This window comes from Chiloscyllium plagiosum, unplaced genomic scaffold (assembly GCF_037043375.1).
Source record: "Chiloscyllium plagiosum isolate Xiang-an unplaced genomic scaffold, Cpla_swu_hap1 HiC_scaffold_33, whole genome shotgun sequence".
In the NCBI taxonomy this organism is placed as follows: Eukaryota; Metazoa; Chordata; class Chondrichthyes; order Orectolobiformes; family Hemiscylliidae; genus Chiloscyllium; species Chiloscyllium plagiosum.
The window spans coordinates 4,126,611-4,153,016 of NW_028270171.1; the positions used below are offsets into that span (position 1 = coordinate 4,126,611).

General features: G+C 42.7%; 1 protein-coding gene across 5 annotated transcripts in view; it reads left to right on the forward strand.

Moving 5' to 3' along the window:
- The window catches only part of LOC122542107 (trinucleotide repeat-containing gene 6B protein), a 175,575-nt gene that overhangs the window by 23,357 nt on the left and 125,812 nt on the right, over positions 1 to 26,406 (forward strand). For all 5 annotated transcript variants that reach the window (XM_087978218.1, XM_087978222.1, XM_087978221.1 and 2 more), the window contains 2 exons: positions 4,410 to 4,478; positions 9,798 to 9,868. In XM_087978218.1, coding sequence (XP_087834344.1) covers positions 4,410 to 4,478; positions 9,798 to 9,868 — 140 coding nt within the window. The remainder of the gene's footprint in view (positions 1 to 4,409; positions 4,479 to 9,797; positions 9,869 to 26,406) is intronic.

The window sequence follows — 26,406 nt, forward strand, 5'->3', positions numbered from 1 at the left end:
GACTATAAGCTGGTGTTATATGTAATTACATCATAGGACCACAGAATTGTTAGGCACAGAAGGAAGGCCATTGACCCATCATGTTTGAACGAATTCTAGTATCAATCTCCTGCCTTTTTCCCATATCTGTGCGCACCATTTCTATCAATGCTTCGAATGAACCTACCCCCCACCACATTTCCAGGCAGTGTGTTTACTAGAAAAATCTTGAAGCTTTTCATCTGCAGTAATTAAATTTAATATGCTAATCTGCAACAACTTCATTTATATTGTCCTTTTAACATGTCCTTTTAATGTATTATATGTTATAAATTGTGTTTCACAGCAGCATGAGATAAATGTACCAAGCCATAGAAGTCACCACAGAATTAGGTCCGAAGACCAAAATCTTAGTCAAAAGGGAGGTTTTAAGGAGAGTCTTAAAATCGAAGGCAGAGATGGGGAGGTTTAAGGATGAAACTCCACAGTTTAGGGCCCAGGCTTTACTCCTAGTGGTGACATAATTAAAAGCTGCAATAGATGAGATTATATGGTAGTCCTTTTGTATCGGGCTGAACAACCAATGAAACTTTTTTGTGGTATTAAGTGAGGCAAGATTTTGCTCGGGCCATATGAATACCATGCTTTTCGTTATAATATTCTAAGATTTTTAATTCCTAAATCTGAAGTTAATGTCTCTCTCATCCTTCTGTAAATGATCCCATAGTAATTCAACACTCTGTAATGCACTGTGGTGTAGTTTGGATTGCATACTTGAGATCTGAGGTTTTCAAAACAAACAGTTGCAGAATTTCACATGATGGAGGCATCCTGTGAGAGAAATTCTTAAAAGTGGTGTATTTAAACTATATTCCACATGTTGCTGGCTAGGTTAACATTTATTGCTTAAATATGACTTTCTTATTGAGAAGGTGGTGATGAGCTGCTGCCTTGAACTGCTGCAGTTTGTGTCGGGTAGTTAGATCCATAGTGCAGCTAGGAAGGGAGTTCCAGGATTTGGATCTAGTGACAGTGAAGGAACAGAAATGTAGTTCCCAAATCTGAAGGGTATGTGGCCTGTATAAGTGGAAGTGTGCATGTGGTGGTGTACACATGCATGTGCTGTCCTTGTTCATCTAAATTATAGGGGTCGCAGGTTTGAAAATGCTTTGAAGGAAAATTATTGAGCCTTTGGATCATACAGCATGGAAGAAATGTTCTTGGCCTGTAATATCTGGCCAATCATCAAGCAGCTATCAACTCTAACTTATTTTTCCAACAATTGGCCCATAAGCCTGTATGTTATAGTATTTCAAGTGTCTAGATCATTAATGTGCACTGCAAACTGCACTGAACCCTGTAATACACTACAGGCTGCCAATTGCAGAAGCAACCATCAATGATTACTCTTTGCCTCTTGCCACTAAGCCAGTTTTAGATCTAATTTGTCCAATTGCCCTGGCTATTTACCTTCTAGACCAGTCTTTCCTGCAAACCTTGCTCCTCGTGTACATATAAACATCTTTTGAATTTTCCTTAATTTTACCTGCTGGAGTTTGCTTATTCACCCTCATTACTCTCCTAATTTATTTTCTAAAGCGACCTTCTGCACTTCCTAAATGTCCCTAGTGCCTTCCAGTCTTTTGAACCCTCAGTATTTACCATTAGCTTGCCTGTTTTCCTTCTGTAATTCTGTACATTTATCTTGACTTGTCCCACTCTTCACCTTTCTGGGACCCTATTGGCCCTGCAATCTCACGCATTCCTTTTTGAATTTTACTCAGTGTTCTAGATTTTCTTAAAAGTAACTGCTCCCACTCCACTTTGTCCACATCTGCCTTGTCATAATAAAGTCACCTCCCTATTTCCCGGCCATCTTTGTCCATAGGTGCCTTAAATCTTACTGTGTTATTGTTAGTATAACTGAAATGCTTTCCCACTAACGCTTCTAATGCTTCTACCGCTTGCCTGGCTTTGTTTCCTAAAGTTAGATGCAGTATGACATCTCACACTTGTTGGACTTTGCACAAGCTGGCTTAAAAGGCTCACTTGGATGCATTTTAAGAATTTTGTCCCTTTTAAGCCTTTCATACTTTTTCTATCCCACTTAACATAGAGGAAGTTTAAATCTCCTGTTATTTTCCAAATATTTTTACTTTTGAGATTTTTCTACATATCTGCTCTTCTGCTTTTCCCTGTGTCTGAGGATCTATAGTGCACTTCTAGTAATATGGTTGCCCTTTTTTTGTCTTTGTTGTTTTAAAGTTTTAGCCATGTGGCTGCAATTTAGAAACTTCATAAGATATCTCCCCCTTATTGCAACATCTGACTCCTTGATCAGTACTGCAACACCACCTGTGTATGCCCCCACCCCAACCACCCACTTTACAGTACCTAAAACGGTGTATCTGTTATAGAGTGGGATAGCCACAGGAGACTCCTGCACTACTACCTGTGCTCCTGACAGTCACCCATTTATCTGACGGAACCTGCTGTATGACCACTATCTCGATCTACTAGCCATTACATTCTGTGCCTCTTCTGTGCTCCTCAGTGACTCCAGCTGATCTAAATGGTCTGATATGACATGGATCCAAACTCCCCTCCTGCAAACATAGTCTCCAGAAAAGGGCAACTGTTCCCTCATCTACCACATCTGACAGGAGAAGTGTGCCACTCCATTGACTGCCATAATTGCCCCTTAAAAAAAATTGCTAAAGTAGACTTACCTGAAAGGACCCACACGTTTCTCAAATTCATTGTTTGTAGACAGATAGCTGCTGACATAGCTGGGGGAGCTTATTACATATATTATAAACCGTAACAGAAGAAGCTCTAAGTATAACCTTTTTTTAAAAAAAAGTATCCTTCCCTTATCCACAGTTTTTATTTTCAGCATGCAAAAGAGAACAAAAAATTTAAATTCTTAATATCCGACACTTAGTCTAAACTCCCAGCTACTGAAAACCACCTCTTGCTCCAATCTTCTATCAGTCTCTGGCTCTGAGTAAAGATATGTTGATCCCTTCAACTCTTAGATTTAGCCTTACAAAAATAATGGATCCAGGAAGCTGCTCCTCAGTATTATTTAAAACGCTAATAATGATCCCTTGACAAACCAGTTGCAAAAGTCAATCTGAGTTCTGTGTGCGCACACAAAAATACTCTGTGGAGCCATTGACACCTCGACAAACTCATGGACAGACCTGTCCTGAACTCCCAGTAATGCAATCTCTCCTTTCTCACATTTTCTATTCCTTTTATTTGGACTATAAAAGTTTCAAAAATAATTCTAAAATAGTTTTTTTGCTTATGCTGTAGAAAATGAGGAAGATCACAAGAAAAATCCAACTCTGGAGCAGATGCAAGATCCACACTCCTCCCACCATTTTTATTTAAAAAAACTAGGTTGTATACAAGACGTGCAAAACCAAGCTGTATCAGTATTGTAATTGCACACAGGAAAGCTGTGGGAAATCTAAACTCATTACATTTGTTTAAAAGGTGGCTTTGGCGTATCCTGCCCCTTCATCAATCATGTCTCCATAATAACATTGATATTGTGTTGCAATGTGAGAATTAGCAGCTTCAACACACCTTCGTTACTCAGAAGACCACCTTGCATTAAAATAAATTCCAACCAGCCTAGCTGTGCTCCCTTGTGCCTTCTAAACTTTTCCTAATGTGTCTTCAATCCCTATTCCTTCCTCCTGCCAAATTAGTTTAAACTCCACCTTAACTACCGTGCATCGTCTAAATTATACGAAGTGGCAGCAGTTTTATCAGTGGTGGAGTCAGTGAATGGCTAGTTCAATCAATTTCTCGTCAGTGGTATTGATAATGAAGGATTTAACCATGGCAGTGCATTGAATGTCAAGGATAATTTCCTGTCTTGGTTGAGATGGACATAATAATGGGCTACTCGTGTAGCGTGATAGTTGCCAATTATTGTCCAAGACTGAATGCTGTCCAGATCTTGTAATCCTTCTGATTCACGAAATTTCTAGCAATTGAATCAGGCTGACATTATAAGATGTGGTACTCACATGTTCACTTACAATAGCTTTTTCTGGTATGCAGGTCCTGTCACTGTGCATCTTGGATCTGTAGAATTGGTGCCTTCACCCACTTTTTGTCTACTTTATTACCCATTGATGTTCCAGTGTTTTGTAGTTGCTGCCATATCTCTTGCTTTGGCTTTGTCTTTCGTCATTTTCCTCTGCCTCTTAATCTTTCTCTCGTTTCCACTTTATACGTGTTTATTTTCTCCCTTCTATTTCTCTCTTCCTTTTCCTTTCCTATAATCACTCCTATAATGACACATCTGACTGACTCCAACTCTTGCACCTTGTTGCTGAGCTACTTATGGACTCTGGTCTTTAATTTATTGACAGGACAATCTGAAATGACCAATACTCTTCTATTTCCAGGAGATGGAGAAGATGACAGAGGAGCTGCACATATTGACCAAGGAACAGGATGTCAAGACGGAGATTCAGGTAGGACACGTTCCCTCCTTGTGCCTATACCTGCAGCTTTTCTTTCCAGGAAAACAGAATTCTAGTGGTTAGCTCAATTCTGTTATTATGTTATTAATTTCTAAAGTTTGGAATAGATTTCAGCTTTCATGCAGTTTTGCTTCTTTTCTTGTATAAAACCACATGTTGGCAGGATGTACCTTATGGCTTTAATAACGTGTTCCTTGAAACTGGCTACAGGCTAAATTAAAGAGTTGGTAAAATTGGGTAGGTACCATGAGGTTATGGATTTTCTCTAATCTATTCATCTCCCTGTGCAAGGTTTCCTTGCTCTTGTAGTTGTGGCTGCGTGAAACATACCATGGAAACTCTGAGCAATATTTAAGATTTGGTTTGGAGGTGCTAGTGTTGGACTGGGGCATACAAAGTTAAAAATTGCACAATACTATGTTATAGTCCCAACAGGTTTATTTGGAAGCACTAGTTTTCGGAGTGCTCCTCCTTCATCAGGTGGCTGTGAATAAGCAATATTTAAAGTTTCAATTCATGTGCATAATGCAATAAATAATTAGTATTCTGATTTCGGACTTGACTGCTGATGAGATAATCATTCTAAGAACCTCCAGGTGTACTGAAATTCAAATAGGACTATCCAGTGACTAAGAACTAAATATAAATGAGATGGATTGCTCAAGGGAGGGGTGCATTTGAAGGTGAGCTTCTGAGGGATCAGTTGACCAAAGAATGCAGTTGAAAACCCCTGAAATATCTTTTTTTTTAAAACGTATTAAGCTCATCAAAAAGGAGCAGAGCTTCAGCTGACATCCATAAATTGCTAACTTTAAGTTATGATTTTCTCTGTCTGTAGGTGTAGTGGCAACAGCTGTTGTGTTCCCAGCATGAGTGTGCAGTGCCTGTTACTGTTGTGGTTTTTCTTGCCTTCATGTTACCAGGCTTGAGGTATAACTTTATGGCCACTGAACAAATCTTTAGACTTCTATTAAACAAGTACCTTAATTTCTTTAGTTGTAGAGTGTAAAAGGCAAGAGGAGTTGAGTTGTCAAAATGCCAAGAGGTACATTATCTTTGACTTTTCACTTATACGCCAGTCTTGTTTGAGGGACAACAGGTGGCTGCCATTCTCTTGCTGAAGAGATCTAATTCTGAACTGAATAGTCTACACTTGTTAAATAAACTAAGGTCTATAGCTGCTGCTTCACAGTTTTCTGCTGTGCTGGTGCTATGCCTGCCACATAGATTGAGGTCAAAAAGCCAATTTTAAAAAATCCCTGTTTGCTAAGGTGTGAAGATATAATTTCTCTCACCAGTCTGATTGATTGTAACCCAGTGAAGCTGGCAGTTGATTTACTGAGGCGAGTGCAAGTGCAATGTAGTTGTCCTGAGTTAATCTTATTTGTCACTGGGACTCGTGATCAGTAGGAATTAGCAGGTTTATTGTAAAGAGGTGAAATCCTAATGGTGTCAATGAGTGTAGGCAGCTGGAAGATGTCATTTAACAGGAAAGTCTTGACATGAAAAGTTCTATGAATTTGTATGCATTCTGTCATTGAAAGTTCAAGATAATTTACTTTTTTGCAGCTATAACTCTTCTGTGACTGACTGACTGACTGCAAGTTTACCAATAGCCTTCTAATTGGATTGTGTTGTACATGTAATTTCAGTTGGAAATACATTTCTGTGTGATAAGGAATTCAACCTGTGCATCCCAGTTTTTTTTAAACTCACAATTAAGCCTTTCTGGAGAAACTGAGGGCTGGAGATCTGAGTTTAAAAGTGTCGCGCTGGAAAAGCACAGCAGGTCAGGCAGCATCAGAGGAGCAGGGGATTCAACATTTCGAGCATAAGCCCTTCAGGACTGTGGAGGGGGAAGGGGGCTGAGAGGTAAATAAGAGGGTAGAGTCATAGAGATGTACAGCATGGAAACAGACCCTTCGGTCAAACCAGTCCATGCTGACCAGATATCCCAACCCAATCTAGTCCCACCTGCCAGCACCCTGCCCATATCCCTCCAAACCCTTCCTATTCATATACCCATCCAAATGCCTCTTAAATGTTGCAATTGTACCAGCCTCCACCACTTCCTCTGGCAGCTCATTCCATACCCATACCACCCTCTGTGAAAGTTGCCCCGTAGGTCTGTTTTATATCTTCCCCTCTCACCCTAAACCCATGCCCTCTAGTTCTGGACTTCCCGACCCCAGTGAAAATACTTTGCCTATTTACCCCATCCATGCCCATCATAATTTTGTAAACCTCTACAAGGTCACCCCTCAGCCTCTGACGCTCCAGAGAAAACAGCCCCAGCCTGTTCACCCTCTCCCTGTAGGTCAAATCCTCCAACCCTGGCAACATTCTTGTAAATCTTTTCTGAACCCTTTCAAGTTTCACAACATCTTTCCGATAGGAAGGAGACCAGAATTGCACGCAATATTCCAATAGTGGCCTAACCAAAGTCCTGTCCAGCCACAACATGACCTCCCAACTCCTGTACTCAATACTCTGACCAATAAAGGAAAGCATACCAAACGCTGCCTTCACTATCCTATCTACCTGCAACTCCACTTTCAAGGAGCTATGAACCTGGACTCCAAGGTCTCTTTGTTCAGCAACACTTCATAGGACCTTACCATTAAGTGTATAAGTCCTGCTAAGATTTGCTTTCCCAAAATGCAGCACCTCACATTTATCTAAATTAAACTCTATCTGCCACTTCTCAGCCCATTGGCCTATCTGGTCCAGATCCTGTTGTAATCTGAGGTAACCCTCTTTGCTGCACTATACCTCCAATTTTGGTGTCATAGAGGTAGCTAGGAAGGCGGTAGGTAGATGCAGGTGGGGGGGGGGGGGTGATAGTGATAGGTCAGAGGGGAGGGTGGAACAGATAGATGGGAAGAAAGGTGGACAGGTAGGACAGTTCAAAAGGGTGGTGCCGGGTTGAAGGGTTGTATCTGGGATGAGGTGGGGGAGGGGAGATAGGAAACTGGTGATGTCGACCTCTAACTAGACACTGTCCTACTTGTCCATCTTCCTTCGCACCTATCTGCTTGGACCTATCACTACAACCCTCTGCATGTACATATCGCCTTCCCATCTACTCCGCCCCCCCCCCCCCCCCCCCCCGCCCACCAAAACCTCCACCCTCCTATTTATCTCTCAGCCCACCCCCCCCATCCCCACATATTCCTGATGAAGGGCTTATGCCTGAAATGTTGACTCTCCTCCTCGGATGCTGCCTGAAATCCTGTGCTTTTCCAGCGTCACATTTTTCAACTAAGTCTTTTTGTCGTGTCCTTCTGAGATAAATAGAAAATCCAGACTGTTATAGCTGGCCTGTGCTGTTGATTTCATGCTTTTGGTTTTACTTTTCCCTATGACTGTACAGAGCACAATTATCGTTTAAAATTCCCAACCTTACTGAAATTATGTCTCACGTTGGTCCAATCCACCATCTCTGTTCTTTCAGTGAAATTTATGAATAGATCTTAAACATTGGCTGTAGAGGAATAGATTAGCCCAAGCTGCTAAAATAGGTATTTGGAAATTAATTATCTTTGATTCACAGCCTGGTATCCATAGGTTTACTGTTTATTTCAGGAATTTAAATAGGAGGAATTTTTATATGAGATTTCAGATTTCGAAAAAAAAACGAGAGACCACATGCAATTTATAAATGTCTTTCAAGTCTCTGGTAAATTAAAACAACTTTGCAGGCAAGTGATTAGCTGTAAAATGTTGTTATAGCCAAACGTTTTGGCCAATTTTGGTGTTAGATTTCAGTGACAAAAGTTGGCCAATTTACCAATTCTTTCACATCTTTAGAATAATTATTATATGTAATTATCCCATTTTTGCTGTTATCACTATGTTTACTGCCTTACATTGGCTCCTGTTTAAACAACATCTTGATATAAAATTTACATTCTTGTTTTCAAATCCTTCCATGACCTTGTCCTTCCCTATAACTGTAATATCTTTCAGACCCGTGACTCTGAGATAACAGTCCTTTCATTTTGCCCTTTTGTGCATTCTCAATTGTAATTTCTCCACCACTGGTGGCTGGGATTCAGTTTTCTGAGCCTAAACTCTGGAATTCCTTTCCTACGTCTCTCACTGCCCTTCAGCTTGTTTTCCTCCTTTGGCTCACTGACTCTGTTTTACTTCGTATTGAGTAGTGCCTTGAAATGTTTAATTGCATTGAAGGGGATATGTAACTATTTGAGGTTGTGTCAGATTCTGAGGAGCATCATAGCATGGATTTGAGAAGCCAAATGGCTTTCTTCTCTGTTGCAACCATTCCAAGTCTATGCAAGAGCAGTTTAGGTACTTTTGCTCCACTACCATTTCCCTGCAGCCTACAATATTTTTCACATCTTATGCTTAACCAATTTCCTTTTTAAAGCCTTGATTGAATCTGCATGTTTCAACCTTTTCAGGAGGTGCATTTCAGATCCTAACTAACTGCTGCATAAAAATATTTCTGCTCGTGTTGTTGTCCATACTTTTGCCAAACTCCCTTAAATTAGTCTCCTCTTATTCCCAATTCATGCACCATTGAGAAGAATTTCTATCTCTCTAGGCCTCTCAAGGTGTTGAGCAACACCTTGCAATCTCCTCCCCATCTTTTTAAGGAGAATAGCTCCAGATTCTACAGTTGATTCACGTGACCAAAGACCCTTATATCTGGAACCTTTCTCATAAATCTGTTTTTCTCCTTCTCCAAAATCATCATGTCCTTTTGAAGAGTGCAATGTCCAGAAATTGTTGATGCTGAACCACTATTATTACAGTTCTTCATAACTTCCTTGCTTTTTTACTCAATGTCTCTATTTATAAATTGCACGTTCCTACATATCTGTAGTTACATAGCAGCGCTTGATTGAAATGGAGAATGCTTTTTATTATGGGACAGGAATTCAGTTACCAGGATTGCAATAATGGCCACTAGGCCAAGCAGTGGCTTTGTCTTTGAAAGGTGCATCTAGACACAGTAAAATACAGCTGGTTTCTTTGAATTTTTTAAAAACAAATTCCTACAAAGTAGAAACACAACAAAGTCTCATTAAGAAGAATAGACCATTGATGAATCAAACTCCAGAAGTTTCTTTGTGTTAGAAAAGTTACCTAGAAAAATAGCAAATAGGATCCCTCTATGAACAGGCTGAAGTGTGTGAAGGACAATGAGAGAAGCTTAAATGCTATAGTCTAGAGTAGGTGATTTAAAGAGATGTTAAAGAAGTATATAAAATTTAAAATGATGTGCATAAGTTTTACAAAAGCTCTTGTGTTAATCTTGTTCATGTTTCCTTATTTCTGTTATAGGCAGAATGTGAGGATTTTACCCGAGATGAACACGACGACACATCTGAATCCCCCGTCGAAGAGAGCAAACAGTGAGTAATCAATGTGGCTGTGTTAGTAGTTGGGTTATGACATAATGTTTACCACCCATAATGTTTGCCTCTAAAGCAGGAAAGCATCATCTCTTCAGGTGATTTTGTTTTGTGTCAATGTAAATTATTAACACCATGAATATTTGTGGTTGGACTTGTCATTTACTTTTGGATGTGGGCTAGTTCGTGCTCTCAGCCCAATAGTATGGACCAACAGTGGGAATTTTACAGCATCCCTGTCCCACCTTGGAAAGATTGGCAAAGTTCAGGATACACCTTTAGAGCAGTTGTTATTGACACATGTGATTATTAAGATGTAGGAATAGGAGTAGGCCAACAGCCCAGTTCTGTTATTCAGTGCCACATTCTTATTGTAACTCTGTGTGCCTGCCTTGGCTCCATATGCCTTAATACCCTTGAAATACATGGAAACCCTATAACTTTATGAACAATATTTAGGGTAACATACTGTTGGAATAATACTCAAAGGAGACTCCTGGCTTGAACCCTTTTCTACACAGCCAGTCTAACCTATTATCTGATTATGCTTGTGTTTATGGTGCTAAGTGGAAAGACTTTGCAGTCGCAGTGATTTCATCATTGTATTGTGCTGTGCTAACTTGAGACCACGGGATGTTTAATCAGGCCTTTCTTTAGAGCATCATCTTGGCTTCCAAACACACTGTCATCAAATCAGTGACCTCATCATTTAAATAGTAATAATTCTGTGCATTAAAGAGTGAGAGTCCAGAAGTCTGTGTTGCCTGCCTTGTGCCAGGATATGACCCAGCCTTAACAATTCAGATAAGTACCAATGAACTAACCAGACCAAGGGAAGAAGTTCTGCATAGTCAATATGAGGAGCTAGTCACAAACTGAGAAGCAGAGATGCAAAAGTCATATTCTGTGCTACCTGAGCTACATGCAGTTTGGAGCAGGGCAAAAAAAGATTCCTGAAGAAGGGCCTGTGCCCGAAACGTCGAATCTCCTGTTCCCTGGATGCTGCCTGACCTGCTGTGCTGTTCCAGCAATAAAGTTTCAGCTTTGATCTCCAGCATCTGCAGACCTCACTTTCTCCTCAAAAAAAGATTGAGTCATGCATCCGTTTCTCCCAAGTCTGGTGAGGTAGAATTGGTTCTGATTTTTGGAGCACTGGCACCACTGAAGGAAAGTGGGAAGCTGTGTTGATGGGATGGTCTACTCCTGGACCATGATGAGATCAGTGAGCAGCGTTACTAAGGACGCAGAAAGGGTTTTTAACTAAATAATGGGTACAAAAGATGAAATTTTGAATGATGTGATAATTAACCACAAAGTAGAGACCAAGTAAGAGAGACAGAGAGGTATGAACATGGGAAATGATAAATGGACTGTGACCAAAAGATATTGACAGTACAAATCTCAGTGAATCAACAGATGAGATGAGAAGTTGCTAAAATAAAAAGACAAAACCACTGGCTTTGAATCAGAAATCAGCATTTGAAACAAAACTGAACTGAGCACAAATAGAAAGAAACAAACTGTGCTGGTCATCACAGAGACATGGTTGCTGAACGTTATAGTTTAAAATCTAAATTATTGAAGGTTACATGATGTTAAGGAAGAACAGAAAGCTAAGAAAATGTTTTGGAAGGGAGTCTCTCTTAATGGTATTAGCACAACAGAAGAGGAATGACTTAAATTTAGGAAACCAAGTTTGGGTAGAGTGGACAAACGATAAGGTAAGAACTCACTAGTGGGAGAGGTGTACAGGCCTCTAATAGTAAGGATGGAACGAAATGGAAGAAACAATGGTGGCTGATCAGGAAGGTATTCCTTTGTCTCAGTTAGTTAATTAGAAACCCTCTCTACTTTCTTCATATTGTGGCTTGTCAGGAATTGGAGAAATTTTAATTCGTGCATAGACTAGAAAAGGCAAATGGACAAAGGTAACCCAGATGAGTTCATAGAAAATATGCCAAAAAAGTTCTTTAGAGTAACATGTTCTGGACTCAGCCAGCGAGTTAGCTTTATTGTGGAAAAAGATTGATTTTAATTTGTGACCCTGTGGTGAAGGCACCCTGAGCTATTGGCAGCACAAATGATTGACTTTTACATTGTTTGAGGGAGGAGAAAGTGGGTCCACGTTTCACATTTTAAACTTTAAAAAAAAAATATGGTGTGAAGGCGGAACTAGCTAAAGTGAAGTGTCAAATGCAGTTAAGGGAGAGATCAACAGTGATGCAACAGTAGTCATTTTAAAGGATAATTTCAGAATGTACTGAATTGCTGCATTCTAATGAGAGAGAGTGGCTAAAGTATTTGGGGAAAAATTAGGATACAAGAGAAAGTTATTGGTAAATGTGAAACAGTAAGAGTTTTAATGGCTATTTAAAAAAGAGTTAGTGAGCATTGGTCCTATACCAGATTGTGGAGAACTAATAATGGAGAATATAAAGATAGTAAATGAATTGAAACAGTATTTTGCATTGGTTTTGACTACAGAGGATATGAGTAACATAGCTGCACATCAGGAAATGGAAGAGAGGGAGGAACTCCAGATAATTACAATCACCCAAAGTGGTACTGAGCAAATTGTTGGAGTTGTGAGCTGACAGACTCTTAGACCCTAATGAAGCACATCCTATGGTCTTAGAGTGGCGAGCGAGTTAATTGATGCATTAATTAAATTTCCAAAATTTCCTAAATATGAAAAGGGTTTTATTCGATTGGAAACCATTGACTGTAACCAAAGCAGCAATCTACAGGCCACTTAGCATCTGTCAAAGGAAGGTGTTAGATGCTATTATGACTGATTTTAGCAGGGTACTTAGCGAAATTCAAGGTAATCAGACAGTCAATATGAAATGGAAAGCATGGCCGGGTGGCCTACCTCTGCTTCCAGTTCTTATGATCATATGTAATCTTTGAGTATACTGCTTTTAGCGACTTTGAAATACAGGTATATCTTAATCTGTCATATTGATTCAGTGAAGATGTTTTTCTGTGAAACTCTACTAAGGGATTTGATTGGTTTCTGCTCTTCCTGCCACCTTATGTCTGCATATGATGTCAGTTCTGATTGATTGAGATTGGAACAGGTAGAGCAGTGCTTCCCAAACCTTTTCTGACTATGACACCATTTTGAGGCTTGAAAACTGCCATGACCCCTCGGTGAGTGGTGGAGGCAGAAGAGCCGAGCTATTAAAGCAGGGAGGGGAAGGAGGTTCACCATTGCTGCCTTGGAACTTGTAATCACCCCAATGTCAGGAGATCATGAACTGAAGTTTTAGATGCATTGTAGATTGTTGTACCTGATTAGTCCAGTGTTGATTTTGAATATGGAAGCTGTAATTATTGTTTGTATGATGGAAATTTGTGTAGTAATTGCTTACTCATGCTGCCTTTGTTGGACATTGGGCCAACAGAAATGGCCAGCTGTCTTCAAATATATTAGTTGACACCCTTCTCTACCCCCAAAAGTGCCAAGGATTTGAATAGGGTTTGAATTGTCTGTTTCTCTCATACCTTTAATGATGGTATCATTTATGCACATATTCTGTCTAGAAATGAATGAGTCTGTTATGAATTACTGTCAAAGTGAGTGGCCGTAGCTATACTGAAGGGGCTGGTTTGCTCAGCAGTTGTCTCGATAGATAGTCTGTTCATCAGATTCATCCCAGAAGCATCAGCTTTGCTTCCTGTTTGGCTGAGGTAGCAATTAGTTCTGTTTGCCTTGCCATACTTGTTGTAAAAACAATATCAACACTTTTCTGAGATTTAGCAAACAATCACCAAGAACCTGGCTTTGGACAAACAAAGTGAGAAGAAGGTGGAGTGAACACTGTGTTATGTCAAGAACTTATGGCAGCTGATGGATGTCATAAGTTTCATATGAGCTTATGAACAAGTAGCAGGAGCAGGCTGTTCAGCCTGTTAAGCTCAATCTGCCATTCAATAAAATCATGACTGATCTGATAGCAAACTTTCTGCATACCTCGACACTGTCCTGTCCCCCTTAGTCCAAGACTTCTCCACCTACGTTCGGGGCACCACCCACACCCTCCACCTCCTCCGTGATTTTCGCTTCCCCGGCCCCCAACGCCTTATCTTCATGATGGACATTCAGTCCCTATACACTTCCATCCCCCATCACTAAAGCCTCCAAGCCCTCCGCTTCTTCCTCTCCCCCTGACCAAACCAGTACCCTTCCACTGACGCCCTCCTTCGACTGACTGAACTGGTCCTCACTCTTTACAACTTCTCCTTCCAATCCTCCCACTTCCTCCAAACCAAAGGAGTAGCCATGGGCACCCGCATGGGCCCCAGCTATGCCTGCCTCTTCGTCGGATATGTGCAACAGTCCATCTTCTGCAGCTACACTGGCACCACCTCCCACCTTTTCCTCCGCTACGTCGATGATTGTATTGGCGCTACCTCATGCTCCCACGAGGAGGTTGAACAGTTCATTCACTTTACTAACACCTTCCACCCCGACCTCAAATTTACCTGGACCATCTCAGACTCCTCCCTCCCCTTCCTAGACCTCTCCATTTCTATCTCAGGCGACCGACTCAACACAGACATTTACTACAAACCGACCGACTCCCACAGCTACCTAGATTACACCTCCTCCCACCCTGCCCCCTGTAAAAACGCCATCCCATATTCCCAATTCCTCCACCTCCGCCGCATCTGCTCCCAGGAGGACCAATTCCACTACCGAACAACTCAAATGGCCTCCTTCTTCAAAGACCGCAATTTCCCCTCCGACGTGGTTGACAACGCTCTCCACCGCATCTCCTCCACTTCCCGCACCTCTGCCCTTGAGTCCCGCCCCTCCAATCGCCACCAGGACAGAACCCCACTGGTCCTCACCTTCCACCCCACCAACCTCCGGATACATCGTATCATCCTCCGTCATTTCTGCCACCTCCAGACAGACCCCACCACCAGGGATATATTTCCCTCTCCACCCCTATCAGCATTCAGGAGAGACCACTCCCTCCATGACTCCCTTGTCAGGTCTACACCCCCCACCAACCCAACCTCCATACCCGGCACCTTCCCCTGCAACCACAAGAAGTGCAAAACTTGCGCCCACACCTCCCCCCCCCCCCCCCCCCTCCCCCCTTCCCCCCTCACCTCCCTCCAAGGCCCCAATGGATCCTTCTATATCCGTCGCAAATTCACCTGCACCTCCACACACATCATTAACTGTATCCGCTGCACCCGATGTGATCTCCTCTACATTGGGGAGACAGGCCGCCTACTTGCGGAACGCTTCAGAGAACACCTCTGGGACACCCGCATTAACCAACCCAACCGCCCCGTGGCTGAACACTTTAGCTCCCCCTTCCACTCCGCCAATGACATGCAGGTCCTTGGCCGCCTCCATCGCCAGACCCTGGCCACACGATGCCTGGAGGAAGAGCGCCTCATCTTCCACCCACACAGGATGAATGTAGATTTCTCTAGCTTCCTCATTTCCCCTCCCCCACCTTATCTCAGTCCCAACCCTTGGATTCAGCACCGCCCTCTTAACCTGCAATCTTCTTCCCCATCTCTCCGCCCCCACCCCCTCTCCGGCCTATCACCCTCACCCTCACCTCCTTCCAACTATCGTATTCCCAGCGCCTCTCCCCCAAATTCCCTCCCCCCTACCTTTTATCTCAGCCTGCTTGGCACATCAGCCTCATTCCTGAAGAAGGGCTTATGCCTGAAACGTAGAATCTCCTGCTTCTCAGATGCTGCTTGGCCTGCTGTGTTTTTCCAGCACCACATTTTTCAACTCTGGTCCTCCAGCATCTGCAGTCCTCACTTTCTCCTTATTTGCATCTACCTCTACCACTTTTTCAGGAAGAGAGTTTCAAAAACTCTTGACCTTCAGAGATTAGAAAAAAAATTGCCTTATCTTTAAATTATATTTCTTGTTTTTAAACCCTGACCCCTAGTTCTAGATTCTTGGATAAGAGGAAATATCCTCTCCAAATCTACCTGTCGGAATCCCACTGTGTAAAACTTATGTTTTTCAGTCATCTCTTACCCTTCTGAACTGCAATGGATACAAGCCTAGCCTGACCAATATTTCCTGATAAGACAATCTGCTCATTCTAGATACTAGTCTAGTAAACTTTCTCTGAACCTTTTGCAGTGCATTTGCATCCTTTCTTAAATATGGGACCAATACTGTAGATAGTAGTCGAGATGGGGACTCGCACGTGCCCTGTGTAACTGAAGTATAAACTTTGTACTTTTGTATTCCGTTCACTTATGAGAAATGACATTCTGTTGGCTTTACTAATTATTTGCTGTAAAACTGGTTCAGGGTTCGGTTTATTTTCTCTCTGCCTACATTTGAATCAGAATTCTCTCCCACTCTGCACATTCTTTCCAAGGCCTCAAAGCAAATATAACTCACTCTTCACCCTTCTAACTAAGGGCTTGTAAAACCTCAACCTTGTATCACCTTTAACTGCTACATGATTTGCCTATCTGTTGTCTGCTTAGATTAGATTTTCATTACTTTTGCCTGCAGAGAGAATGCCTATTTCTGTCTGCAAAAGGTCAGGGGAAAAGAGTTGAGACGTATTGATTTGAAATGTCTGGACTTTCCAGAAGAAACAGAGCTGGGCTTTCTTAATGTTTATGGCCTCTTGACTCATTTTCCTGGGGCTTTGTGAACTGGAAGGTCAAGACCAGAGGCAAGTTGTGATTGTCCTCACCCCCACTGAAGCAGTTAGAGCCCCGATCTCCGAGGCTGACATGTACTGTGAGGTACATGTAATTATGCTGACATTTTCTGCCAATTTTAGGCTCTGTCAGGATGTCCTGATGCTCCTTGAAACTGGCAAGAGCTGTGTGCTTGTGCTTGCACTGTTCCTGTTTGGTACTGAGAAGCAGTGTAGACTTTGCTATATCAACCTACTTTAATCTACCTAACTTTGTTGACGTTTCGCTATTTATATCGGTTACTTCATCTAACAAAGTTATTCCTGGATCCTATAAAGATATGACTCCCTCCTCCAGTTGCATTTATGTTTGTGTAAAATTTCATCTTACAGAATCCTTGAATTAACTGTGAGTAGCTGGAAATCTTGACTGTTGCAGGTGCATGTGCTAAATTAACATTGGTTCAATCACAGCATCGGCTAAGTTGTTTGTAAAGCACCAATTCCCAGTTGTACAGTAACGTAGCATTTTTTCCATTGGAGAGTAGAGGGAATGATGAGAAATAGTTGCTTGAATCAAATCCCAACCTATACAAGATTCTATACAGTACAGCTGCTTATCTGAACTAATGCTAAGTATTAGTATGTGGTGCAGCAAACCATATTGTATAAACTGAAAGACCTTGCCTCAAACCTGTAGGTTGATGTTTAGGGAAGGGCATTATTTTTTTCTGAAAAAGTAATCATATTTGTCTGTTTCACTAAATTGAAGTGAAATGAGTATTGGTGACTGAAGTTGGAAAGGCTGAAAAATGTTTGAAAAAAAAACAAGATGCAGCTGCCCTTTCTGACAAAGGGTCTGCATTTGAAATATTAGCTGTCTTTTCCTTGAAATTATTAGTGACCCTGTCTCTGAATAAGGTATTCTGCTTAACTTCCAATTAGCCACAATTTATTATTTTATTTCCTTATTTCTATTGTATTTATACAATCTTCTTGAGGTTTACAGTCCTACCTGGAAACTTTTATCCTGACTGTTTTCCCCACTTGAAAATATAGAAATTGTAATTTTCTCTCTTAGCTGCAAAGGGGCAACATTTACAGGAATAAGACTTTGGGTAGAAAAATGGAGGAACATTCTTCCACACTCAATTACTAATTGAATAGCGAACCTGAGGAAACCTTACCCTCAGTAATCCTGTTATGCCAATGTAATGCTGGCTAAAATAGATGAGTGAATTCTCCTGTGCACAATGCCTTGAATTGCATAGGTGAGGTCACAGATGTTTCTTTGTAGATGAGCTGTTAAAAGCAGTGAGTTGTTAAAATGTAAGTTTTGGCAGCTGAGATTCCCAAGTTCAATTATTCTGCAACAACTTAAAATGATTTATTGCTGTTGTGCACTATCTTATATTAAGGTGGACTTCCATACATGTGCATCTTTTAAAAAGTCATAGAAGGATGCATCTCTGAATGGTCATTTAATCCACCATGCCAGCTCTTTGAAAAGGCATTTATAAAATTAGTTTTATAATAAAGTTCAAAATCACATAACCTCATAATCAAATGCTGGATAACATAGTTTAGCCAAGCAACGGGACCTTGTGTTCTTGCCGAATAATCGAATGCTAGATAATTGAAGTTCCTCTGTATTTGGAAGTATAAGCTTTCAGAATGCTGCTCCTTCGTCGGGTAGCTAGTGGGACAGGATCATAGGACACAGAATTTATTTTGGGTTTTACCCTTTAAATATTTATTAATCCCCTTTGAATGTTCACAGTTGAATTTGCTTCTACAGTCCTTTCAGACAGTGTGTTCTGCATCGTTATAACTCACTGTTGATGTTCTTTCATTTTGCTTTGAGTTATTTTACCAATCCTTATTGAAATAACTTAGAGCTCCAATAGATATAACCACTCTCTAGGCTAAGGATTAATGTGGACTGATGCAATATTTAAATTTGTGGAGCAGAATTTAACTAAATAAGATGCTCACTAAAAAAAAAAGAACTGAATACAGCAGAAACCTTTGCTAGAAATTGAGGGAACAGTGTATGTCAGTTTTTGGAGACATCTAAGAGAAAGTTAATTAAGTATACATGAGTGAGAAAAGAATAGATGCATATGTTAAAAGGTGGTTTATGTGAAGATTAAGTGCTGCTATACTCCAATTAGGCTGAATGGCTTTTTCTTCTATGCATTATGTACTGAAACCTGTCCTCTGATTACTGACCTTTCTGGCATTGCTCTGCATGCAAAGAATTGGAGCACGAACTGGTATCCAAGCACTGTTGACACAATTTGGTCCAATGATGGATAACACTAAATCAAGGGACGGTGAGTAATTATGTAGCAGTACTGTGAAAAATCAAAATTTTAAGATGCCCTTTCCAGACTCCACTGCACAACTTTTCAAAGTAGAGATCAGAATACCAAGTGGGGTTACCAGCTTAAAATTTAGGCGTTGCGAACTTCATGACAGCAATGGCTGATACCCTCCTCTAAGTATTTCTCCACCTCTCCCATCACTCACTGAGGGGTCGTGAGAGCTTTCAAGCCTCACAATGGGGTCATGTTGGGAAAAAGTTTGGGAAGCGCTTCTCTACTGTTCAAAGTTCCGAAATTTAAATCTGTTCTGGCCTTTTTAATTTTCTGTTTGGACCACCTATAATCCTGATTGGCATGCAGCCACGTTTACCAGGTACTGTACGTTGCCAATATATTTTTATTTCAGATTTGTTTTTTTTTAACAAAACTTATTTGTTTTCACAAAACATTTGACCGATGCTAATGAAAAGGGTATTCAACTTTGAATTCTTGATATCTTATAGTTCACTGACAGATGAGTATATCACTGTTTAGTAATGAGTAATCAGTGCAGCGAAGGAGGATGAAAGCATTTGCAAATTGATGAGTTTCTTGGAGAGATTGTTCACTTGTCACCTCATTAAATACCTATGTGAGAAAGGAACAGAATACTTGAAACTCTTTTCATAGGCAGCCAAGTAGCTATCAGGAGGGAATTGTTTTGCCCTTATTTTGCATGGCCTCTTTCAAGGCTACAACTGACAAAACACTCCTTTTTTCCTTTCCTAGGAGATTACTGATATGAAAGGATTGCTGTAGAAGCATTTAAAGGCTTTGTAGATTCCTGGCTGTTTGTCCTATGTAGCAAGCACTAGCCAGTCTTGCTAAACATCTTAAAGGAGCAAGGAGCTGGTCATACTTGAGTAAGGTTTCCAAGAGCTTGATGTCAAACAGCTGGCTCTAATTCTGGCCATACAAAATGCATTCTTCACTTACCTTTCGGCATTTGAATGGGACCATTCCCTCTACTGCATCCTGGTCCATTCCTCGATTGTTTTCTGACCCCTCCTGCCTCACCTTTTCAGTACAAGTGAGGGAGATGCAGCATCTGCCCTTGACCTTTTACATTCCCACTCTCACTATCCAAGGCCCCAGATGCTCTTTCTTGGTGAAACGCAATTTACTTTTACTGTATTCACTGCTGCTGATGAAGCCCTTTTTACTTTAGAGTGACCAAATGCAGATTGAGAAGTTGGTTTGTAGAAGAACTCTGTTCAGTCTGCAAGCATGACCTTGAGTTTCTGGTCATCTGGCTGATTTCTCTATCCTATCCTATCCTGCCTTGTTCCTTAAGAACATTGGAAATAGGAGCAAGAGAAGACCATTAAACACCCTGGGTCTGTTTCACCATTCAACTGGATCATGGTTATCTTCTGCTTCCCTGCCATTTTTCTGCATTGTCCCCATGACCTTAACTTCAATATCCTGAAATCTATCTTTCTATCTTGAGTATACTCAACTGAAACTCTGTAGTCCTTATAGGTGAAGATTTCCAAAGAGTCGTCTTCACCTGAGGGAAGAAATTCCTCCTCATCTCAGTCTTAAATAGATTACTTCTTATTTTGAGCTTTTTCTGTGATCGTTGGCCGTTTGTGTGCCTGGCCAATGGTAATCCCCAGGATTTTGATTGTGGGGGATTCCACAATTTTTCAATGGCATTGAACATCAAGGGGAAATAGTTTAAATGTTGGAAATAGTAATAACCGGACACTTGTGTCATGAATGTTACTGCTATTGCCCTTCATTCTTATTTTTATCCCCGACCACTTATGCTGTTCAAAGCTCATGGATCAGCACCTAATCTTTCAGTTTGGCACTTTACACCCTTTGGGAGTTTAACATCTTCAGCTCACAATCATGCCCCCTGTTTGTTTTTGGATTGCAGCTTTTGTGAATGTGCATTCTGCAGTTTTCCAACTTCTGTCCATAACCAGCGCTCCTCAAACATTCCAGATCCATAACCAGCGCTCCTCAAACATTCCAGAAGATTCCCCTGGCCTCGGAAATGCCATCAGCCATGCGGCTGATGCAACTGCCACCCCCACGCTGATTGATGATGTCACTTCCGCCCCCATCATGGCCACTCCCGTAGCCACTTCCGGCCCTCACATCATCGCCGATGCCACACGCTCAGTGACTTCCACCAACCCTACTGCCGTGTCTGCCACCACTTCCGCCCCCACCAGCGCCACTCACCTGCATTCTGCTGACACGCCCCTCACAGACCCCACTGTCACTATCCCCACCCCCCAGAACCCCGAGGGGAGCACTACCCCTGCTCATGCCTCCACCCCCATTCGCCCCACCATCACACCCACTGCAGGTACTGGCTCCGACCCCACTCCCAGCTCCACACCCCACACCAGATCCCAGCTCCCAGCCCTGCCGAGTTTTCACCATCCCCCCAGACCTTCCACTCACTGAGGACGAATGATCAGTCCTCAGCAAAGGACTCACCTTCATCCCCCTCCGTCCACGCATCAATGAATTTAATACACGCCGTGACATCGAACAATTCTTCCGTCGCCTCCGCCTCCGAGCTTACTTTCACAATCAGGACCCCCGCCCACCTTCCGAGGACCCCTTCGCCCACCTCCAACACACTGCATCCACCTGGACACCACGCGCTGGCCTATTACCTGCCCTCGACCTCTTCATTTCCAACTGCCGCCGGGACATTAACCGCCTCAACCTGTCGACCCCCCTCCCCCACTCTAACCTCTCACCCTCACAACGCGCAGCCCTCCAATCCCTCTGCTCTAATCCCAACCTCACCATTAAGCCAGCGGATAAAGGGGGTGCAGTGGTAGTCTGGCGCACTGACCTCTACGCCGCTTAAGCCAAACGCCAACTCGAGGACACCTCTTCCTACTGCCCCCTCGACCATGACCCCACCCCCCATCACCAAACCATCATCTCCCAGACCATACAGAACCTCATCACCTCAGGAGATCTCCCATCCACAGCTTCCAACCTCATAGTCCGGGAACCCCGCACTGCCCGGTTCTACCTCCTTCCCAAGATCCACAAGCCTGACCACCCTGGCCGACCATTGTCTCAGCATGCTCCTGCCCCACTGAACTCATCTCTACCTACCTTGACACTGTCCTATCCCCCCTAGTCCAGAAACTCTCCACATACGTTCGAGACACCACCCACGCCCTCCACCTCCTCCAGGATTTCCATTTCCCCGGCCCCCAACGCCTCATCTTCACCGTGGATATCCAATCCCTCTACACCTCCATCTGCCATGACCAGGGCCTCCAAGCCCTCCATTTTTTCCTCTCCAGACGTCCCCAACAGTACCCTTCCACCGACACTCTCATTCGTTTGGCCGAACTGGTCCTCGCCCTTAACAATTTCTCCTTTGAATCCTCCCACTTCCTCCAGACCAAAGGGGTAGCCATGGGCACACGTATGGGCCCCAGCTATGCCTGTCTTTTTGTTGGCTACATAGAACAGTTGATCTTCTGTAATTACACCGGCACCACTCCCTACCTCTTCCTCCACTACGTTGATGACTGCATTGGCGCCACCTCGTGCTCCCGCGAGGAGGTTGAGCAATTCATCAACTTCACCAACACATTCCACCCTGACCTTAAATTTACCTGGACCATCTCTGACACCTCCCTCCCCTTCCTGGACCTCTCCATCTCCATCAGTGATGACCGACTTGACACCGACATTTTTTACTAACCCACCGATTCCCACAGCTACCTGGATTACACCTCTTCCCACCCTATCTCTTGCAAAAATGCCATCCCGTATTCCAAATTCCTCCGCCTCCACCGTATCTGCTCCCAGGAGGACCAGTTCCACCATAGAACACAACAGATGGCCTCCTTCTTTAGAGACCGTAATTTCCCTTCCCACGTGGTTAAAGATGCCCTCCAACGCATCTCGTCCACATCCCGCACCTCTGCCCTCAGACCCCACCCCTCCAACTGTAACAAGGACAGAACGCCCCTGGTGCTCACCTTCCACCCTACAAACCTTCGCATAAACCAAATCATCCGCCGACATTTCCGCCACCTCCAAAAAGACCCCACCACCAGGGATATATTTCCCTCCCCTCCCCTTTCCACCTTCCGTAAAGACGGTTCCCTCCGTGACTACCTGGTCAGGTCCGTGCCCCCCTACAACCCACCCTCCCATCCTGGCACTTTCCCCTGCCACCGCAGGAACTGTAAAACCTGTGCCCACACCTCCTCCCTCACCTCTATCCAACGCAGTAAAGGAGCCTTCCACATCCATCAAAGTTTTACCTGCACATCCACTAATATCATTTATTGTATCCATTGCTCCCGATGCGGTCTCCTCTACATTGGGGAGACTGGGGGCCTCCTAGCAGAGCGCTTTAGGGAACATCTCCGGGACACCCGCACCAATCAACCAAACCGCCCCGTGGCCCAACATTTCAACTCCCCCTCCCACTCTGCCGAGGACATGGAGGTCCTGGGCCTCCTCAACCGCCGTTCCCTCACCACCAGACGCCTGGAGGAAGAACGCCTCATCTTCTGCTTGGAACACTTCAACCCCAGGGCATCAATGTGGACTTCAACAGCTTCCTCATTTCCCCTTCCCCCACCTCATCCTAGTTTCAAACCTCCAGCTCAGCACTGTCCCCATTACTTGTCCGGACTTGTCTGACCTGCCTAGCTCCTTTTCCACCCATCCACTCCACCCTCTCCCCCCTGACCTATCACCTTCATCTCCTCCCCCACTGGCCTGTTGTGCTCTATGCTACTTTCTCCCCACCCCCACCCTCCCCTAGCTTATCTCTCCACACTTCAGGCTCACTGCCTTTATTCGTGATGAAGGGCTTTTGCCCGAAACGTCGATTTCGAAGCTCCTCGAATGCTGCCTGAACTGCTGTGCTCTTCCAGCACCACTGATCCAGAAATCTGGTTTCCAGCATCTGCAGTCATTGTTTTTACCTTGTTGATTATAACTTTTCTTCAGCCCTGCTTGTGAAGAGTTAAAGGCAAGGTATTAAGGGTCTTAGAAACTGAGTGAAAGTTGTGTTCACTGGTTGATGTAGAGCATTTGGTGTTGTCTGTTCAGACCTGAAGTGATAAAATCACATGGCTGTTGGATTATTTGGTGAGGTTGTTCAGGCTGATTGTTTTCTGAAGGGGAAAAATCCTAGACATCAAAAATTTCAAAAAGAGTTATATTGGCGATGTGAGGGGAAATTTGGGTGAACATTTGAGTTTAAGGAAGGTCACCAAACCAGATTATTCACAAAGATTCAAGAGACAGGTACTTCTTCTTTTGCAAAGGATGGAATTAGGATGGTGTAAGAAAATGGTTAGCTGAGGTTTTAATAAGAACCTAGTCTTGTTTGACCGTAATGGACTTTTCCTGTTCCTAAAACGTTCTATATATTGTAAGGTTAAACAAAAACAGCACAGAACATCCTGTGTTTGAATGTAACATCTTATAATTCTCTTAATCCTGAAATGTGCAATACTGGACATATTGTTTTCTTGCCAACTTCTACTGTTTACTGGAAGAGGCAGAAAAATTGTAGAGCTTTTTGTGAATTAGTTTTGCCAAGAAAAACAACATTTTTTAACATTTAACCTTTTTGGATGCTGAGGGTGATACTCAACTTTGCAATTGATTTTGCACAATTAATTTTGTTCAGCACTGCGTGATTATTCTGTGTATGTATCCAACCTTGAACACAGTGGACTGATGCGCTGCTTTGGATTAAATGAAGTTCATTTTATATTTTCACTTTCACTTTCTGTGGAATGTAATTTCCTTTGCTTCCTGGTTTCAACAATGCTATCTTCGAGTTGTAATTTTTTTTTTTGATTTTTCATGTGGAAACTGACAATATTTCTTAGATGATGAAGCACTTTAGGCTCAAAAGCAGTGAATTTTGGGCTGGTAACTGGCATGTAACATTCATGGTACACAGTTACCAGGCAAGGACTATATATCCAGATTGTGGAGGTTTGTTCAATACGTTCGCATAAGTTGTATGACCCTTTGAATCTTTTACTTATAAATTCTGTGTCAGTTGTGTTCTCTCTCTCTAGCTACCTGAGGAAGGAGCAGGGGCTCTGAAAGCTTCCGGTTTCAAATAAACCTGTTGGACTATAACCTGGTGTCGTGTAATTTTTGACTATCTCCAGATTGTCAAACCACTACCCCATGATATTTAAAGGCATAAGCCTCACTGAGCCCTCAACATCAATGCTGAAGGTCACAGTTGATCAGAAACAACTTGATTGACTGTATATGTAGAGAGGCTACAAAAAAAAATCAGATTGTGACTAGTAACTCTCACCACCTGACTCCCTAAACTTTTTCATCATTTACAAAGTATAAATCGGGAGTGTAATAGAATATTTGGATTCTGTCCAGATGAGTGTAATCCAGTAAAACAATGTTCAATATTGTCCATGACACAGCAACTTTTAAAAATTAACTCTAGGATGCAGGCATCACTGCCTATGTCAGCATTTATTGTCTGCCCATTGAGAAGGTTTTGGTGTGTTGCTTCCTTGAAACGCGCAGTCTATATGCTGTAGGTAAACTCACAATTCCCTTAGGGAATTTCAGGAATTTGACCTGTCAACAGTGAAGGAGTGGCGATTGTATCTCCCAAATCAGGACGCAAGTGACTTGGAGAGGAATTTGCAGATGGTGGTGGTCCCATGCATCCGCTGCCCTCGTCCTTCTGGATGGAAGTGGTCATGGAAGGTGCTAGCTAAGCATCTTTGACTTGCTGCAGTGCATCTTGTAGATGATGTCAGAGTGGGTCTGGAAAAGTGCAGCAGGTCAGGCAGCATCCAAAGAGCAGGAGAGTTGGCGATTTGGGCTGGGCCCTTTTGAAATGTAGACTTTCCTGCTGCTTGGATGCTGCCTGACTTGGGCTTCGTTCAGCACCATGCTTCTTGACTCAGTGAGGACAGCAGATGCTGTAGAGACAATCTCCATCTTGCAGGTGGTACAAGAATTGGTGGTGGACTGACTGAATGGCACCGTATCTATATTATCAAATGGACTGCTTTGTCTTGCGTGGTAACTAGCTTCGTGAGTATTGTTGGACCTGCACTTATCCAGGCAAGTGGGCCTTATTTCATTACACTTCTGACTTGTGCCTTGTAAGGAATCAGAAGGTGAGTTACACACTGCAGAATTCCTAGCCTCTGACTTGTTATTGTAGCTATTTATTTATATGGTGAGTTCAGTTCAGTTTGTGGTCAGTGGCAACCCCCAGGATGTTGATAGGGGATTCCATGATGTTAGTGCCATTGAATGGAACTATCAATGTGCAATAGTTAGATAGTCTTATTGGTGGTGTCATTGCCTAGTATTTGTGTGGCATGCAAGTGACTTGCCACTTTTCAGTCGAAGCCTGGATATTGTCCTGCATTTATTGCATTCATACGTGGACTGTATCTGAGGAGTTGTGAATGGTGCTGAACATCATGCAGTCATTGGTGAACATCCCTACTTCTGACCTTCTGACCTTGTAATGGAGGGAAGGTCATTAATGAAGCAG